This window comes from Beauveria bassiana (genome assembly GCF_000280675.1).
Source record: "Beauveria bassiana ARSEF 2860 unplaced genomic scaffold BBA_S00007, whole genome shotgun sequence".
NCBI lineage: Eukaryota > Fungi > Ascomycota > Sordariomycetes > Hypocreales > Cordycipitaceae > Beauveria > Beauveria bassiana.
Window position 1 is genome coordinate 762,046 of NW_007930842.1, and position 18,364 is coordinate 780,409.

At 53.8% G+C, this 18,364-nt stretch overlaps 6 protein-coding genes across 6 annotated transcripts; 4 read left to right on the top strand and 2 right to left on the bottom strand.

Moving 5' to 3' along the window:
• Positions 1-3,177: 3,177 nt before the first annotated feature.
• BBA_03460 (phosphatidylinositol transfer protein CSR1) lies at positions 3,178-4,695 on the top strand (the record flags this gene model as incomplete). The annotated part of the gene is made up of 1 exon (XM_008598557.1): positions 3,178-4,695. One exon carries the CDS (start codon positions 3,178-3,180, stop codon positions 4,693-4,695), a length of 1,518 nt encoding a protein of 505 aa, XP_008596779.1.
• Positions 4,696-7,122: 2,427 nt separating this feature from the next.
• Positions 7,123-9,256, top strand: BBA_03461 (fatty acid desaturase; the record flags this gene model as incomplete). The annotated part of the gene is made up of 4 exons (XM_008598558.1): positions 7,123-7,301; positions 7,558-8,233; positions 8,291-8,455; positions 8,507-9,256. 4 exons carry the CDS (start codon positions 7,123-7,125, stop codon positions 9,254-9,256), a joined length of 1,770 nt encoding a protein of 589 aa, XP_008596780.1.
• A 445-nt stretch (positions 9,257-9,701) lies between these two features.
• Positions 9,702-11,672, bottom strand: BBA_03462 (ATP-dependent RNA helicase MSS116; the record flags this gene model as incomplete). Its single annotated transcript, XM_008598559.1, has 1 exon — positions 9,702-11,672. One exon carries the CDS (start codon positions 11,670-11,672, stop codon positions 9,702-9,704), a length of 1,971 nt encoding a protein of 656 aa, XP_008596781.1.
• A 1,589-nt stretch (positions 11,673-13,261) lies between these two features.
• BBA_03463 (acid phosphatase) lies at positions 13,262-14,822 on the top strand (the record flags this gene model as incomplete). The annotated part of the gene is made up of 2 exons (XM_008598560.1): positions 13,262-13,397; positions 13,459-14,822. The coding sequence occupies 2 exons, from the start codon at positions 13,262-13,264 to the stop codon at positions 14,820-14,822; spliced, it is 1,500 nt and encodes a 499-aa protein (XP_008596782.1).
• A 498-nt stretch (positions 14,823-15,320) lies between these two features.
• On the top strand, positions 15,321-17,322 carry BBA_03464 (C6 finger domain protein; the record flags this gene model as incomplete). The annotated part of the gene is made up of 5 exons (XM_008598561.1): positions 15,321-15,460; positions 15,729-15,919; positions 15,999-16,321; positions 16,386-16,537; positions 16,602-17,322. The coding sequence occupies 5 exons, from the start codon at positions 15,321-15,323 to the stop codon at positions 17,320-17,322; spliced, it is 1,527 nt and encodes a 508-aa protein (XP_008596783.1).
• A 134-nt stretch (positions 17,323-17,456) lies between these two features.
• BBA_03465 (uncharacterized protein) lies at positions 17,457-18,268 on the bottom strand (the record flags this gene model as incomplete). Its single annotated transcript, XM_008598562.1, has 3 exons — positions 17,457-18,072; positions 18,126-18,157; positions 18,257-18,268. The coding sequence occupies 3 exons, from the start codon at positions 18,266-18,268 to the stop codon at positions 17,457-17,459; spliced, it is 660 nt and encodes a 219-aa protein (XP_008596784.1).
• Positions 18,269-18,364: the final 96 nt, after the last annotated feature.

The window sequence follows — 18,364 nt, forward strand, 5'->3', positions numbered from 1 at the left end:
GGAAGTGAGCACAACCGACCAAGGCAAGTAGAAGCCAGCACCTGCGCAAGCGGCTGGTGGGAATCTCTAGCCCTTTTTAGACTACGACAAGAAGAGAACGCCCCTCACAATTCGACAATGGATGGCGAAATTCGAAAATGCGAGTCACTGGCAGATGTGGTGGCAACGTGGCAAGAGATCTGCCCCTCAGCCCCCCCCGGAAGGAGGGGGTCCTCTTGCTCGGTTGCATGGTTGCCTCCAATTCGCAGATATGATAAATAAGAAAGAAGTGGCAGTAATTATGCCTGCGTGTCAAGAAAACGGCGCAAGTGGAGGCGATACGACATACGACGAAGGGGACATGGAGGGGTCAGGACTCGCCGATATTTACGGGCACAAATTGCACTAGCAAAACTAGTACGCGGGAATGTTGAGGCGGCGGAGCTGCAGGAGACAGCAGGGATGCGCTGGGCCCGGTGAAACGAACCAGTCAAAGTGAACGCTGGCGACCTGAGCAAATCCTGTTCATCCTGTTCAGCCATGCCCGCTAACTCTGGGTTGCGGGGAATCCATGTTGACCAAAGACGCTTTTGCGGGGAACCCCGTACAAGCGTGGGCCGCCTAATGGCTTGACAGTCTGCCGAGGTTATGAGCGCGATTTGGGTTGTTGAGAGGGCACGAGGGGTGTTTCGCTCGGCTCATTGAATTGCCATGAGGGTTCTATAGATGTTCACCGTTCCAAGTTGGCTCATTAGATGGCCAGCAGGGTGTATATGTTGCGAGCCAAATTCTAGGTGATTTAATAATTAGTAGAAGACTTGACCAGGCATGATCAATCACGGGGTGCCACAGAACATACCTCTTTTGCGTTTCTTAGCATAACTCGCTCCGTTTTCAGCAGCCCGGTCCATCCAGACGGTACAGTAATAAACGTCTCCAATGGCAAGTCTTAACCAAACCTGCTGTGGATGGACAAGCCCGCCGCGGCTAGCTTCCTACGACATCATAATGATGGGCGAACCCACTGACTTAAGTGGCGCGAATAAATTCAGCTTTGTGTCTGCAAGGACGGCTCGGCTTAGTTACAACTTTGTTGCTTTGCAGGCCAACACTGGTGATGCAGCATGTGAAGACAGGCTAGGAGGAATGATGCCCAACAGAAACAATTCCGGCATCGCTGCTCTCTGATCTCTGATGTGAACAAGGAGCAACTGTCAGGGAATCTGGACGAGGTAAAGGACACCATGAAAAAAGGTCAATGGCATCTTTGCCTTTGCCACAAAGGGAAAATCCGGGGTGACAGACAGCTGGCACGTCTACCTCAAGTCCACAGGCCCTGTGGGTAGGGGCATTGGTGAGAAACCTAGCGGTAAGACCCCCAACTGTACCCCCGGAGCATCCGAATTGTAACATGTATCCCATCTTATCTACTGAGTACCCACAGCACTGTCTCGGTACTCTTGACGCGGGGTAGCGACTCATCGGAAGGGACGCGGGACTAGTTGCGCTGTGCTTGAAATGATTGTTTTCGAATGTCTTGATGCTGCTATCGAACTGGCCTCTAGTTGCGCTTGTCCTCGACGAAGATAATTTTCCGAAGTTGCTCCTCTCGCACCAGGCAGAGACGAATACAGCATCAAAGTGTTTCGATAAGTTGGATGGTTTGATGCGGCAACACAAGAATGTATTGTGCGATGTAGGTTTTACGTTGGCGTCGTTGACCATTGTGCTGCCAGCTGTCAGCAAACGGTCGAGTGTTGGTAGTGGTGGGTATAGAGTTAATGGCTACTTCTATTACTCTGCGTGTGCCCATGCATCTCATCGGTACATCTTAGCTCGGGACAGAACTCGTCTCGTGTAGGTTGGCAAGTCTGTTCAAGCGTTTGCGACATCTTGTATGACTTCCTTCTTGCACCTCGCAATGTTTCTTCTCATGTTTCCAATCGTAACGCTAGTATTTCACTCGCCGGAAAGAGCCTCGCTTGCACATGCTTTTCGATCTTTGAGATATGCAGACCGTTGCCCCTGTGGCGCTGCGGCAGCCCTGTGCGTGTCGAAGTTGGCGTACAGGTTCGGCGCGCACCTCAGCTTCATGGTCTTTGTTGGGGCGCCACAAGAGGCTAACCACTAAGCGATAGGGTGCAAGACAAGACCTCCACAGGGAGCCTCGGTCAACGCACCTCCCTAGCGATGATCGACGGCTCGCAGCGCAGTGTCAAGCTGTGTCGACAAATGAATAGTTACTTAAATGGACGACTACATGTGCGGCGCCAAATTACCCCAAAGTGTCCAGGTGGAACTCAGGACTCGACGCTGTGACAGCAGCGAATGGGGGGATCCGCAGGCAAGTCCCACCAAGTCTGGAGCCTCATATGATGCGCCAATCCCGGACTTGCCATAGGACCTGCTTGGGCTTGTCAGAGTTAACTCAGGCACTCTGCGGGTGCTCAGCGCTCTGGGGCAAGTTCTGGATTTCCTGGGGCTCCGGGGCTTCCCCAACCCAGGGACAATGCACCCGCACTCCCCCGACCTCCCCCGCGCATTATTACCAAGCGACTCCCAGGCAGACAAAAGTTGCTGGTAATATAGGCTAAACCAGGCTCTACCCATTGGGTGGCGTCAATCCGGCCGGTGGACCGCATCCAGCAATCCAATAATGCCATTGGGGGAGCCTGTCCATACCATTACGATCCCATCATATGCTACTCGCTGTAGTTGGAGCCTCGGCAGCCAACCCGTTACAGTCCCCCCGATTCCGTGCGCCGTCTACCCACCTTGTGAGCCGTCTTGGGGTATATCTAGTCCAAGACGCCGTTAATGGTTCTCCGGAAAGTTTCTTTGGTCCTCCAGCGCAAGGTTTTTATCTTCTTTGCTTCTCTCTTCCATTCATCTTGCCGCACAATTTCTTCCGCAAACAGGTTGACGAGGCCCAACTTGCACGCTACCACCGTCACAAAGCTACCTAGTCTTGACCCCGCACACTGACTTCCTGTCTTTTGTGCTGTGTTTGTCTTTGGCTTACACCGGGTTCTTTTTCTTCATCGTCTCTTTTTTTTCATCCCTTGACGCTTCAACTCGTAGCACTGGGTGCTTCGCCAATTGTCGAATTATCAACATCGTGGCTCTTTGCTTCTCTCGACAGCGCACTTTTGCATTATATACCCATATCCACTCATCACACCAACCGAATTTACCATCATGTCTACCAATGCCATTCCCGAGGGCAACGTCGGTAACCTGACGACCGAGCAGGAGACGACGCTTCGCAAGTTCTGGGGCACAATTTTCAAGCTCTATGATCTGTACGAGTCCAAGGACCCCGAGATTCAGGCTGCACTCAAGAACTGCGCCAATCAGGCTGCTGCCCCCGTTCAAAAGTCTCGCTTCGGCCTCTTTGGCGGCGGCAAGAAAGCCAGCACTGAGGACAACAATGCCACTGCCCTCATTGAGAAGCACCTCGATCTTGGTGCTGCCGATGAGAATGACAAGTTTGGCCTTCGCAAGCAATTCATGGAGATGCTTAGCAAGCACTCAGCCGATTCTTCCCGTGCCATGATTCTTGAGGCCTCCAAGCACGACCACCCCGATGCCCTTGCCCTGCGTTTCCTGCGTGCCCGGAAGTGGCAGGTTGACAAGGGCATCATCATGATGTTTTCCGCTATGGACTGGCGCACGTCCAAGTCCAAGGTCGACTCCGACATCATGTACCACGGTGACGGCGGCGGTGCCCGTGACGAGAAGAGCTCCGACCCCAACACCAAAGTCCTTGCCCATGACTTTATGCGCCAGCTTCGAATGGGCAAGGGTTTCCTCCACGGCACCGATAAGTTGGGCCGTCCCATCAGCTATGTCCGCGTCCGTCTACACAAGCCATTCGATTGCAAGAATGAGTCTCTTGAGCGCTTCATTGTGTACAACATCGAGACGGGTCGCATGGTGCTGAACCCTCCCATCGAGACTGCCTGCCTGGTGTTTGACTTGAGTGGCTTCACTCTGGCCAACATGGACTATGTCCCTGTCAAGTACATTATTCAGTCGTTTGAGGCCAATTACCCCGAGTCGCTGGGTGTTATCCTTGTCCACAATGCTCCCTGGGTCTTCAAGAGCATCTGGAAGATTATTCACGGCTGGCTGGACCCCGTCGTCGCTAGCAAGGTGAAATTCACCAATGGCCGCGACGGTGTCGACGGCATCACCAACCACATTGCCCCTGACAGGCTGATCAAGGAGCTCGGTGGTGACCTAGACTGGGAGTACGAGTATGTGGAGCCAGTCGAGGGCGAGAACGACCTTATGAAGGACACTGCCACCCGCGACCGCCTCCTGGCGGAGCGCAAGGAGATTGGTAAAAGATTCGAGGCTGCCACGAGAAAGTGGGTTCAGGCGTCGACCCCCGAGAGCAACGCCGAGCGCACCAGCCTGGCAAAGGAGCTGACGGTCAACTACTGGAAGCTGGACCCCTACATCCGCGCGCGCAGCATGTACGACCGCAACGGCAACCTCCGCGGCGGCAAGAAGGTTGCGTGGTACGACGACGAGAAGGCCGCCGCTGCCGCCGAGGACAAGGCCGGCGACAATGCTACGGTCAAGTCGGAAGACACGTTTGTTGACGCGGGCAACGACGGTGAGCTGGCGGCTACGGCCAAGGCTGTGGAGGGCCTCAACATCAACGAGAAGACTCCCTTGGCGACGACTGCCAACGCGGTTGCTGCTTAAGCGACCATGATGGTTTGAAACGAATAACAAGGCCGATTGTCACGGATTGGCATGCATTTACGGACATTTGATTCTATATGATCTTCTGGAAAGACTTGGGTTATCTTGGGTTTTCTTCTTTTTCCTTTGTCGCGGCCGCTTGCTTTGTTTGGCATAGTGAAGAAACTACATACGCATACCATGAATGAAATACCACATTTGACGAAGCTATCAAAATCCATCAGGATTCGAAATGTCTGTACCGGTGTAATGAGACCCGCGCTGTAGTTTTGGTACGGGACAGAGATGGCCAATCTCCTTGGGATCATGGCGTACCTGCAGTCCGGGTACCTCACCACGACACGGGTGCATCATGCGGAGCCACCATATGCAGGTGTGCGTTCGAGCGGAGTATTGGACTTGACAACATGCAGGAATGCAACCTTTTATATTGCTCAGTCAATTTGTACAAGCGGTCGTGCAGGCCGGGGCCATGATGCAAGACTACCAGTAAGTAAATTTAGACCAGTCCGTTCAAGTACGTATGCAGCTAAAAAAAAAAAAAAGCCGGCGCTCGCAGTGGCGCAGTTTCGGACGCGCGTTACTGAATGGGAAGGTGATTGTAGTTAATGATTCGCAGGATTGGAAACGAGGCGCGCGCGCGGCGCAAAAGCAGCGCCTCTATTGTAATTTATTGAAGCGTAATTTTCTTGGTAATGTCTGGGGGTTTTTGGTGGCGATTCGCTCTGAATTTCGAATATCCAGGGCCCACTGTAGCTGTGGCACGTCGCACTGTGTCCTTGTGGAAAATCTGTCAGGGGAGCAGAGATCCCTGCTCTTGGAGGCGATATTTTTTGTCCCTCTCCAAATTAGGGGACCTTGAGCCCCACGGAGAAGGCGTTCAGTCAAGGGATTATTATTATTGAAGCAAACAATTGGAGGGCGGGGGCCGGGACAGAGAGGATCAAACTAGTTGGGTAGGCTGCATTTTTAGTTCAACGGTTGAAAAGCATCACTAATAATAACAACCCAAATATACATCAAGGCAGTGCAAGCAAGAGCCGCCAGTCTCGATGTGGCCACTTTTTATCTTTCCGCTGCATCGAGAGATTTTCTTCTACTTTTCTCTTTTACTTTTTTTTTTTTTTTTACTTTTCTGGTGCCATGAGGCGCAGCGGTTAAGTGACACAATCACACTACGCCCATGCTACAGCGCAAGCTACCCCATTCGCCATGTCACATATAACATTAGCAACTCCTTTTTATCAACCAGGAGAAGAAAGGGACACTGTAGTACATCATTTCAAGCCGTGTATGAGCCAAGCAGAGCGCATCCACTTCCGGGCTCCATTCGACTCTTTCAACTACTGATATGTTGTGATTGTACTTTTTCATCCTTTGATCTAGGAGAAAAAAAAAAGTTGATAAGAAAACGCGCCGACTTTTGTCCATCTCAATCAAGGTTCGACGCTGATGCTGATCTCCCCCATAGTAAAGACTTGGCTAGCTCAGGTACGCGAGTAATATTCGTCACTATTCGTCATGGAGGATCTGGGAGAAGCAAGCAATTCGCCGATCAAAGAACAATCATCGCAGTGCCTGGCCACGTGGTGCCCTAGTGTTTCTGTGCGCCATTTCAAGATTCATTGTTTGTCCCTCTCAAGAACCTTTCGAGCTGTCCCAAAATGTCCCAGCTCGGCTTACCAGTAAATAGTTGCTCGTTTCAAAGCCGAGCTACATTTCAAAGCCAAGAACGCGCGTTTATTTAGATACAAAAAGACCCTTTCTTTTGGTCATGTTTGATTGGTTCCCGGATAGCAACTCAGCCGTCGCAGTGCCCCAATCTTTTATCTTGTCCACTGCGGCGTGCGTGCGGCGTGCCCTGGTTGCGTGGCCCAGGACCCTTGGACTCCATCCTTGTCGGTTCATGGCTGGGTCGGTCCTATTTTCTGGACTGCGAGGCGTCGTTGGCGGCAGAGATTGGCTACTTCGTGGGGTGTTGACTGACTGATTGGTACGAAGGACTCCATACTCCGTACTATATTGGATAGAATTTAATCTTTGGTAGAACGTGGCTCGTCAGCCACAGTAACAAGTTTCGGTTCTGGGTGTCGGCTTGCCCATGCTGCCTGCCTGTCTGCCTGCCTGCCCAGGCAAGTCGCACTCGTAGCAAGGGGTCGTTGCCTGTCGCCTTGGCCTGTCCCGTCCCGTCACAGCATTCGTTTCTCTCGCCTTGGCCCGGCACTCTCTTCTTCTTCTTCTTCATCATGGTAGAAAGTCGTTCGTTCTTCTTTCATTCTGTTACTTTCTTTTCCGATCCGACAATCCTTTACCAAAACACCATCTCCACTGCCCCGAACCGACTCGACGACAATTGCAGCACCATATTGGCCCGCGCCAGAATATACCTCGTTCGTTTGCGACTCGGAAACAAAGACGCCCTTCACCATGGGACGCGACACTGTATTGTCCCGCGCGGCCATTGAGACCATGGTCGCCAGTGGCGATGCCGTTGTCATCTTCGAGGACTATGTGCTGCGGCTCAACTCGTGGCTGCCCATCCATCCCGGCGGCGACCTCGCCATTCGACACATGATTGGCAGAGATGCGACGAGCGAAATTACTCTGTAAATAATCCCGCTCTCGTCCCTGGTGCTGCTCTATATTCCATTGGCTCTTGCTCCTCGATGTGTTCTGTTGTGTGGTGTTAGCCCTCTGAGTGCGGAATAGCCTCTAGTCTCAGCAAGGGACTCACCATGCATTTAAGCTCAATCTCATTGGGGAAATCTACAACAGCCCCCCCCTCCCAGATCTCAGCCCGATGACTTGCAGATGACAGTTTACAAGTGCCCTGCGGCTGACTCCTCCTTTTTTCCTAATTAGATATCATGCGGCTCATACCCTTAAGACTATGAAGGCCTTTCGGATCGGCCGGAAGCCTACGGGTCCCTGGGCTAACATGACACCACCAATCAGGGCCGCTTCATCGAGCGATCAATTGATCAAGTCCGCGCCATCCGCGAATACGGCTTTAGCAGAGAAGCATGCCTCGGACCAGGGTGTCGTTGATAGCGTCGGCGTTGATAATAGCATCCCGAGCGCGGCCGCCCTATCCGAAAAGTCCCCGAGAGCCGGCTGTCTACAGACAAGCAGCCAGCTGCAGCCGACCTCGTGCTCACGCCGACCGTCCCCCAGTGGCACCCCTGTGACCACGATACCGCCTCCTGTCGTTGTCGATGAAAAGGCGCTTGAAGCGGCCAGTCTGCTGCCGCGCGGCCGCAAGTACATGTCGCCCGAGCAGTACACAGAATGGGCCATGCAGCAGCAGCGCGAGACCGACATGGACGAGTATCCATCGCTCGAGCAGGATGTCCAGCTGGCCATTACAGCAAAATACATGAAGCTTCATGAGCAGATTGATGCCCAGGGACTGTACGAGTGCCCTTATCTAGAGTATGGCAAAGAAATGGCACGCTATCTGACGCTCTTTGCCATTTCCATGTTTGCCTTGCACAAGGGCTACTACCTCGTTTCGGCGCTGTTTCTTGGATTTTTCTGGGTACGTCTCCTGATTATGCTGTATTAACACACCTTTGGCTTACACGCTTGCTTGCAGCATCAAATCATGTTCACAGCCCACGACGCTGGACATCGCGCAATCACGCAGATTTTCGAGGTTGATACTCTGATTGGCATGTTCATTGCCGACTTTTGCTGCGGATTATCTATCGGCTGGTGGAAGAGCAGTCACAATGTCCACCATCTCATTACCAACCAACCAGTACGTCCATCAAACGTATATCGCTCTCGCTTCTCTCTTAACACTTCTCAGGAACACGATCCCGATATCCAAAACGTTCCCTTATTCGCTACCTGCCCTTCCTTTTTCAAGTCACTCCGCTCCTCCTACTACGACTTCACCTTTGTCTGGGACCGTGCCGCCGAGATTCTCGTCCCGTGGCAAAAGTACACATACTACCCCATCATGGGTATTGCGCGCTTCAACCTGTACCTGCTTTCCTGGATCCATGTTCTCTTCAGGTCATCGCAGCTCGGCGGCAGCAAGGCCTGGTGGATCCGGCCGACCGAGATTGCCTTTATGGCCTGCTACTGGTTCATCTTTGGCTACCTGCTGCTGCTGCGGACGCTGCCCGACTGGCGCACGCGCGTCCTCTATGTTCTCGTCTCTCACATCATCACCATGCCGCTGCATGTCCAAATTACCCTGTCTCACTGGGGCATGTCCACCGCCCACCTATGCGAGGACGAATCCTTTCCCCAGCGCCAGCTACGCACCACTATGGACGTTGACTGCCCCGCGTGGCTCGACTTTATCCACGGCGGCCTGCAGTTTCAGGCCGTCCACCACCTGTTTCCGCGCTTGCCTAGGCATAACCTGCGTAAAGTGCAGAACATGGTGAGGCAGTTTTGCGATGAGACGGGCATTCCCTACTCGATTCTGTGTTTTACCGATGGCAACCGTAAAGTCCTGGGTCGACTCGACGAGATTGGCGGGCAGGTCCGCATTCTTGTCAACTGTCAAAAATACATGGTCGAGACGGGCGAGAGTGGTTTACATTGAAACGTGTATATACAGGAAAGCATCACAAGATGAACATTATTTCAAAAAAATTACTTCGATAGCGATCTCTACTTTTTGTTACACCGCGCAAGGCTTGAGGTCCGCTTTCCTTTCGGTCTGCTTATACTGACATAGATATTTGTTATTAATAGAAAAAAAAATAACAAGATTCAAATTCTTCTTTGGCTTCCTTTGATAGCGTCATCTTTTTCCCTTGGACCAAAAGCGAAAGTTGAAATATATTCTCCCTTTTAAATTTTCCTATCCTTTGCGATTAAGTAAGAAATGGAAATTCTTCTTTAAATTACATTGATAGTGCCTTCTATATTCCTTGTACCGAAAGTAAAACCCATAATCTATTTTTCCTTTTATTTTCCTATGCCAATGTAAAATTTTACACGCTCCTCCCTCTTCACTTTGTCCAACTTCTCTCCGTGTTTTCTTTTTACTTGCCACCACGCCCTCCCTGGCCTCTTGGCGGCTTGGGTCTGTCTGGCACAATGTTGAGTCCCCTCACTCCTCTCAGCCCCATCTTGCTGACGGTGCTTCTCTGGATTGGCGGCGTCTCGGGCGCTCCCAGGGCCTCGCGCGCATAAGTGTTGGCCTGCCGGACCAGCTCCTCCTTGTCCCAGTGCAGGCCCTTCATGTGGTTGTTGTAGTAGCCGAGCCAGGCCTTGTAGATCTGGCCCTTTTCCTCCTCGTCCATCTGCGCCAGGATGCGGTCCACCTCGGGCGCCGCCGAGAGATCGGCCTCTTGGGGCACAAAGGTAATCTCCTTGAGCGTCCACCGCGGGAAGAAGGCCTCGGCCTCGGCAATGAGGAATATGCCCTTGCCCTCGGCGTCGGCGCGCGCAGTGCGACCGAGGCGGTGGATGTAGCTCTGCTTCTCCGATGGAATGCCGACCTGGAAGACGGTGGTGACGCCGGGGAAATCCATGCCACGGGCGATGACGTCGGTCGCGGTGAGAATGGCCGACTTGGCATCGCGAAACTCGTTTGTGACCTTTGTGCGGCGGTTCTGTGTCATGCGGCTGTGCAGCGTCGACACGGGCGGCAGACCGGGAATCTGGGACAGCACGTGGCCGTAAAGGCCGGCCGCGGCGGCCGTCGGGGCAAAGACGATGGCTTTAAAGTTGGCCTCCCTGGCGGCCTCTTGGCGCACGGCGCCCACCATGCCGGCAGAGACGGAAGCGAAGCTGGGGACCTTGATGAGGTGCTGTGGGACGCGCTCGTGTGTGTTGGCCTCGCCCTCGGGGATGGTAGAGATGAACTTGTAGCCGGGCACGAGGACGAGACCAGCAACCTGCTTGACGTGCGGCGCAATCGTGGCGGAGAAGAGCATACCCTGGCGCGGGTGCGCCTTGCGGTCGGGCAGCTTGCCGACGATTTCGCGCAGCGCGGGCATGAAGCCCATGTCGAGCAGCCTGTCCGCCTCGTCCAGGACGAGAGTGTCGAGAGACCGCAGAGCATAGATGATGTCTTCGTTGGACATGTGGTCAATGAGGCGGCCTGGCGTGGCAATGAGCACGTCACAGCCGTCTAGGATCTGGCGCTCCTCGCGGTCCTTGTTGGTGCCGCCAATAGCGACGCGCACGCGGTAGTTGGGAAGCCGTTGCAGCAGGTTGTTAGCCTCTGTCGCAATCTGCATGGCCAACTCGCGGGTCGGCGAGATGACGAGGAGCGAAATAGCCGAGTCGCGGTCCGCGCCGGCGCCGCGCGTCTTGCTTAGCATAGTCTGCAGAGCCGGCAGCAAAAAGGCGACCGTCTTGCCGGTGCCCGTCTTGGCCTGCACCAGGCAGTCGCTGCGCTTCGGGGGCAGCAGCTCCCACAGCGTCGCGGCCTGCACCGGCATCATGTGGTCAAACTTGAGATCCTCGGTGATTGTCTGGATGATTTGGGGGTGCACCAGGTTCTGGCCCGCGAGGTCCGCGAAACGCGGCGTGTCGAGGGGCACAGCTTCTGTCAGCGGTGGCTTGTATGAGCCATCGGCACCACCACCGCCCAACTGCGCAGGAGGCGGCGTATACGTGGACGTGACGTCAATATCCATGGCCATGGGAGAATCGCTGTCGTGGTTTGATCTGCTGTTACCACTGCCGCCACCACGGCCGCCGCGTCTGCTGCCTCGAAAGGATCCTCTTGAACCACCGTTGCCGCGACCGCGGCCTCCTGCTCCTGCTCCTCCACCTCGGCGGCGATCTGGCCGACGCCCATCTTTGCCTTGTCTCTCAGGCATCTCGAGCTTGGAAGACGAGTAATGGAGCGATGCTGAAGGTGTATAGTTGAAGTGTAGTCGGCCGTGTGTAGTGAGGACGATCTGAGGTGTTGCAAAAATGGAAATATGGCCCCACTTATGAAGGCCAGAGGTGATTGCGCTTGAAACGGCGCAGGAGGTATTACAACGGAAGGGAAGCATAATTTAGTGAGATTTTTTGCTGATACTTGTTTGGCTATCAGAGTTGTTTGATTAATGCCCTGTTCACATCGAGGTGTACTTTGAATCAGAACGTGGTTTTCTGTGCCTAACTGGCTGACGTCAAGGAGCGTTTGCTAAGTCAAGTGAGTGGAGGAAATGAGGCGCGATGAAGGAAATGCAAGGGTGGAAAAGCACGAGGACTGGTGCTCATTGACGAGAATGCATCAATACAATCGCAAACTGATTCTGAATCCGACGAAATGTCTTCATCACTTTCTGGATTTTTTAGGGGGGCGACTCTGTGTGCCTGAGGCGTCACCTCGCAGCTGTCAACAGTGGATCACCAGTCCCAGATGTCTTGCATGTAGTGTTTGCGCATCTCCAACTTCGGCCATGATCTGGTCTCGTCTTGCAAGCTACGTTGATCAGGCACCAGCCCTATACTAGCCATTCATCAGACGCATCATCAGACACGTCCAATCATTTTTGGGTGACCAGCTTAGACTCGGTACTCGTACCGTCGTACAACTGGGGCGCTAATACTGACACCATGTGTCCTCTAACTACGTTAGTAGGCATATTACTAGTCAGCGTCGACGTGCTCTAGTTCATCGATTTTCCTGGTCCTGGTTTCAATAGGACTAGCAATATTCCATGCTGCGGCATTGTCTGCTGACTACTCCGTAGGCACGCTATATTCGCGCCTTGACCCAATAACAAAGTTTACGTACCTCACACACCACGTACGATTCGCTTGGACTTTAGTATCCAGTTGAGCAACCTGCCCCAGCATATTCCATCAAAGCGTCAAGGCAATTGAAGCTTTACTTCATTGCGAAAACTCGAAATCATTGCACTGCGAGCGAGCAGCTCATCGCTCGAAATGCATTCATCACTCTCGTCGGACTCTGCACCTCTCCTGCACAGATCGGCGATATTCCCGTGTCTCTCCATAAATTGATCATTAAATATGCCGAGATTTCATGTCGGTCACCTAATCAGGCAGTGTCTATACGATACTGTTTCTCCTGGCAATGCAAAGCAGTGGACCGAGGCGGAGTTTCGTGCCGAGAAAGACATAGTGCCCGGCCAGGATCGGACAAGTCAGCCAGTAGCGAGGCCATTATTACAAACGTCCCGCTGCGATTCCCAATACCCTGGACTGCCAGCGCAGATTCACAAGCCAACGGGATTCTATAAATGGAGTTCCGCCGCCCAACCTACCAACGAGGCGGCGCCGCTACGGCACGAGGAACACCGAGCGTACTATTCATACCGGCCCCGCCCTAGCCTCGCTTTGCTCGATGTAGAAGGTGACCAAGCTGAAAAGCTGGGGCTATTGTTTTCCACAGGCCGTGCCACCATCTCGCCTGACAATGGCTACACTCCTTGAGCCGCTAGAAGGCCGAGGGAGGGGCCGCAGTTGTGACTTTTGATAAGCCATGTCTGAGAAACTAACCTGCCATGTCGTAGTGCATCCGCGGCTGGCCCGTGGGAAAAGTTTGAGCTCATCCGATATAAAGGCACGCCGGTTCGTCGCACGGTAGGAGTTTCCGTAGATAGTCAACCCAAGCTCAAGCTCCCTCGACATGCCTTCGCTCTCGTTATTGGCCAAGGCTCTCCCGCTTCTCTCGGCAACGGCTTTGGCTTCCGCCAGCCTGCCAGCCAAGCCTTCGGATCTGTCCACACCTATGCAGGTCCGTATCGCTGTAAGTGGCGCAAACAGTAAGTGCTTGGATTTCAATGATATCTATGCGAGACTCCCTGTTTAATACTTTCCTGCCAGGCATCTCTGTGGGCTGGAACACATACCAGCAGTTAGGTAGCCCCTGTGTCAGCTATGGCGCCTCTGCAGACTCGCTTACACAAAAGTCTTGCTCAAGCAAGTCGGATACCTATCCCTCGTCGCGCACATGGTTCCATACGGTCTACCTAAACAATTTGACTCCTGCCACAAAGTACTTTTACAAGATTGAGTCGACGAATTCTACCGTGGAGGAATTCCTCTCTCCTCGTACCGCAGGTGACAAGACTCCTTTTGCTATCAATGCCATTATCGATCTGGGCGTCTACGGTGAGGACGGCTACACGATCCAAAACGACAAGGCGAAGCGCGACTTGATCCCAAATATCCCTCCTTCGCTAAATCACACAACAATTAAGCGCCTTGCTGACACGGCCGACGACTACGAATTCATCATTCACCCTGGCGACCTCGCCTATGCTGATGATTGGGTTCTGCGCCCCAAAAACCTCCTCGATGGCAAGAATGCGTTCCAGGCTATTCTCGAAGAGTTTTATGGGCAGCTCGCCCCCGTCTCCTCGCGCAAGCCGTACATTGTTAGCCCTGGCAACCACGAAGCCTCGTGCGAAGAAGTCCCCCATACCACCTGGCTCTGCCCGAGTGGTCAGAAGAACTTTACCGACTTCATGACACGATTCGACGGCAATATGCCCAGCGCGTTTGCCTCGACCTCCAAGACTGACAAGGCCAAGGTCAGCGCGAACAAGGCCCAGCAGCTGGCCAAGCCGCCGTTTTGGTTCTCCTTTGAGTACGGCATGGCGCACATTGTCATGATCAACACGGAGACTGATTTTCCTTCGGCGCCGGATGGTCCCGACGGCTCTGCTGGCCTCAACAGCGGCCCATTCGGCGGACCTCAGCAGCAGCTGCAATTTCTCGAGGCTGATCTGGCGTCAGTTGACCGTACCGTCACCCCGTGGGTCGTTGTCGCCGGCCACCGTCCGTGGTACACAACGGGTGGTGACGAGTGCGGGCCTTGCCAGGCGGCGTTTGAGCCGCTGTTTTACAAATATGGCGTCGATCTGGGCGTCTTTGGCCACGTGCACAACTCGCAGCGCTTTAATCCCGTCTACAAAAATACGCAGGATCCGGCTGGTAACAAGAACCCCAAAGCGCCCATGTACATTGTGTCGGGCGGCGCGGGCAATATCGAGGGACTCAGTCCGGTCGGCAGCAAGCCCAGCTACACGGCGTTTGCGTATGCCGACGACTTTAGTTATGCGACCATTCGCTTCCAGGATGCGCAAAACCTCACGATTGATTTTTACCGCTCGGCGACTGGAGAGCTGCTCGATAGTTCGACGCTGTTCAAGGAGCACAAAGATCAGTTTGTTGTACAGAACTAGGTGCGACCCAGGTCTGGCGAGTCAAGATAGCTAGATGATTAGCGGAGGAGGGCAGCAACTACTCATAAGTACGAATGTTCATTATAAGGCTGACATTACGGATAGTAGCCGAACTATATATTGATTGTACATAGCCGCTTACAATAGATACAAAGAATTATTGCCATAATTTGCCACCCCGTCAGCGGCCCGCCCCAGTGATTCAACAGAAAAGGCATTCTCCGCTCACATACCACTCAGTTCGGACGTTGCCTAGATGGTATAAAGGCAACATGGCCGATTAGCAAAAGGATAATGCAGCCCCACGTCGCGCAGAAACGAGAGGCGAACTAGGCTTTGTCCGCTTTCTGCCTCCAACTTTGCTGGTCCTCAGCCAGAAGGACCCTTTTCCTTTGCGCGTCCCGTCATCAACTCTCACCCGCCGACCGTCGCCCGCCACTGCCGCCTGCCCCGCCTTGCTTTTTCCTTCTTCCACATCAACCAGTTTCAACCTGGCCCATGGATCTCAAGACAGTCGTCCGCAACCTAAAGGACGAATCCATAGCGCGAGCAAAGGACCACGAGGCGCCGCTCAAGTCGAGCGCGCCCCGGCAGAAACGGTGGGCCACAAAGAGCAAAACTGGCTGCGCTACTTGCCGGTTCGTTTAACCCCCCAGCCTGCGCTAGCTAGCCATGGGAAGAGGGCGGGCGCAGCGGCAGCCAAGAGCTGGTTGCCGTCGTGTTGCGGTCGCATTCTTCTATCTCGTAAGGGGTAGAGAACACGACGACAAGACCGCTTTTGCGCTGTATGCATGTCAAAGCCTCCCCCCCCCCTCTCCTCCCGTGGCAATGTGTGCGCGTCCCCGCGCCTCAACCTCCCGGGACAATGTGCTAACTCTGTTTTCTATTCGTTTATTCGGCACGTAGGATCCGACGCATCAAATGCGACGAGGGAAAGCCTTACTGCCAGCGATGCGTCCTCACCGGGCGCCAGTGCAGCGGGTATACCGCCCCCGCAGCTTCTTCGCCCAATTCCGCGGCGTCGTCCTCCAAATCGGTCGTCCTGGCACCCAGGACCAATCATCCCGACTGGGACATTATGGATGCAATCAAATATTGTTCGTTTAACCGCCGTTTCGTGCTCCGCTCGGAGAGGAGGTTATTTGCTAACAACATGCCGTTGGGTGGATCGTTTAGTTGGGGCTGTCATGTTGAAGGAGGAAGCCTTTCACAATCCGGGTGACAGTACTTTTGTGACGAGTTTCAAACCGGATATTCACATTGAGAAAATCACCTCCCGTGAGAGCTTTGTTGCTCTGGTGGTGACGGACCGCATCGTCAACGCCTCTGCCCAGGCCGGCGTCTTACCTCGACAAGGTCACCTTCCGGGCATCAACCACCTCTGGTCCTTGCTCTACCGACACATTGATATTGTGATTAAGGATCTGAACTCGCGAATAGCAGGCGGTGCCGCGATTGAGACACTTCTTCGTCGGCTGGTCGACCTGCTCAGTATTGATGTAAGGGCCTTGTCAACCTTGGACGACTTGGCTTGTTCACACTGGTACTAATTTTATTCTATAGCTCTCGATCATGGATCCTGCTTGGCGATCCCACGTGGAGGGCTTTGCAGCTCTGGTCAAGCTTCATGGTGGCGTTCAAAAAGTTCTCAGCGTCAGGGCTGCTCTGGAACGTGATCAGAGGATACCGCCAATGGCCCTACACTACGTCTTGATGTAACTTTTACGAGATACCCCATAGCACACCCGTGTTGTATCTCTGCGCTAACTCCAACTTCAGATACTCTACTTTGGCCAATACAGCAAGCCCCGCCAGCAATCAGATCAATGGCCTCGCCAACTGGTCACCCGACGACATATCCGCCGCCTACTCACACACCGGCTTTCACCCCGCTCCTTGCCCAACCTCTGTTCTTCAAGACATTGTTCGAATCACACGACTACGCACCATGTGCTTGGCGGAACCAACCGTCACCTCCGCCTTTGTGCCTATTGCGCGCGAAGTCTCTTGGCTTCTGCAATCGTTTGATCCGGACAGATGGACAGAACCATACGCGAAGCCCGAAGAACCCTGCTCACCGTTGGCTGGCGACTTGTACAAGACCGCCTCTATCTTGTATGGGATTTTGTCGCTGCCCACGGTACTGGCTATCGAGTTTGCCGCGATCCCCGGCACGAGCCCCGCCCCAGACATGACATTTGCGGTGGAAAGGGGCCGCATCTTCTACGGCGCCCTCCTGATGACGCTCGTCGACAGGGCGATGGCGGAGCTGCCAATGCCGCAGGGTGTCAGCTGGCCGATTGCCGTGCTCGGCGTCGCCAAGCACGATGCGCCGCAGGACGAAAAGGACAGACTGCTCCAGCATTTGCAGGTACTGCGCCTGAAGCCCGGCGCGGACAGCGGTGCGGCGAACATTTCTATTAAGCTGCGCGACTTTTGGTACTTTGGCCGCACGCAGTGGGAGGAATGCTACCACGAGCCGATCAACGTCATTACTTAGGCGGTCCGCGGCCGGGTGCCTGTATATAACGAGTCATTTACGCAGAGCATAGCGATGGGCGTTTATTCAGTTCAGATACCATTTTCATGATTCAAGCAGAATGAGCAAAGGAGGTGGACGACGTAAGCATCAGCTCAACCGTCGTTACAGCTCAAGGCTCGCAGTGCTGTCGCATGCGCTGACAATGGGTCGCCATGCCGGAGAACGGCCCATAGGAATCCCAGCTCCTCGCTCCCGGCGGCTGCTGGCTCATTTCCCTGCAATCCATGTGTCAGAAAGAGACCCACGAGCCTCGCAGTCTCCAGACACCGCCTGTCCGCCGCCTGCAGCCCCCCGCAGTAGCCGTAGAAGAGTGTCCAGAAATGCGCTCTCAGCTCCTCATGCGCCGAGTGGTAGCGCCAAAGGTCACCGTTGGAGGTGAGTGTGCCGAGCGCAACCTCGACCCATCCCAGCGCCGTGCCAAAGGGGCTCACCTCGGCGCCATGCCAGTCACAAATGCCCGTGAGCCGGCCCGTGCCGGAATCGACGTGGATATTGTTCTCGAACAGGTCAATGTGGTTGGGCACAAGAGGCCATCTGGTGTTGAAGAGAGAGGGGAGCTCGGGGATGGGTTTGTCGAGATGGGCGTGGAAATGGGATGGCATTGCCAGGCGGAGACGCAGGAGCTGCGAGGTGTACTTGTTCAGCATGTGTGTGGGACATGGAATTTTCATGTCAATTGGTATGTTTTGGTACACAGAGGCAAAGAATCTGGAGAAAGTCAGATTCGCGCTTTATGCATCTTTTAAACGCAAGAGGCATACTTTGCATAGTCATCAAGCCTGACACGAAGTAACTAGTTTGTAGTTGTTGTTTTGCAACTCAGCTCGAGCAAGGTACATGCAGACGCCACCAATATCACTCATTACGTAGACTAGCACATCACCAAGCCTACCTCGATACTCATGGCGAGGCACAAAGCCAATGTATGCCTGCTCGATGCTTTTTAGAAGCTTTATGTCCAGATTGGAGTTTGGGGCGCGAAACTGCACAATTAGCGGCC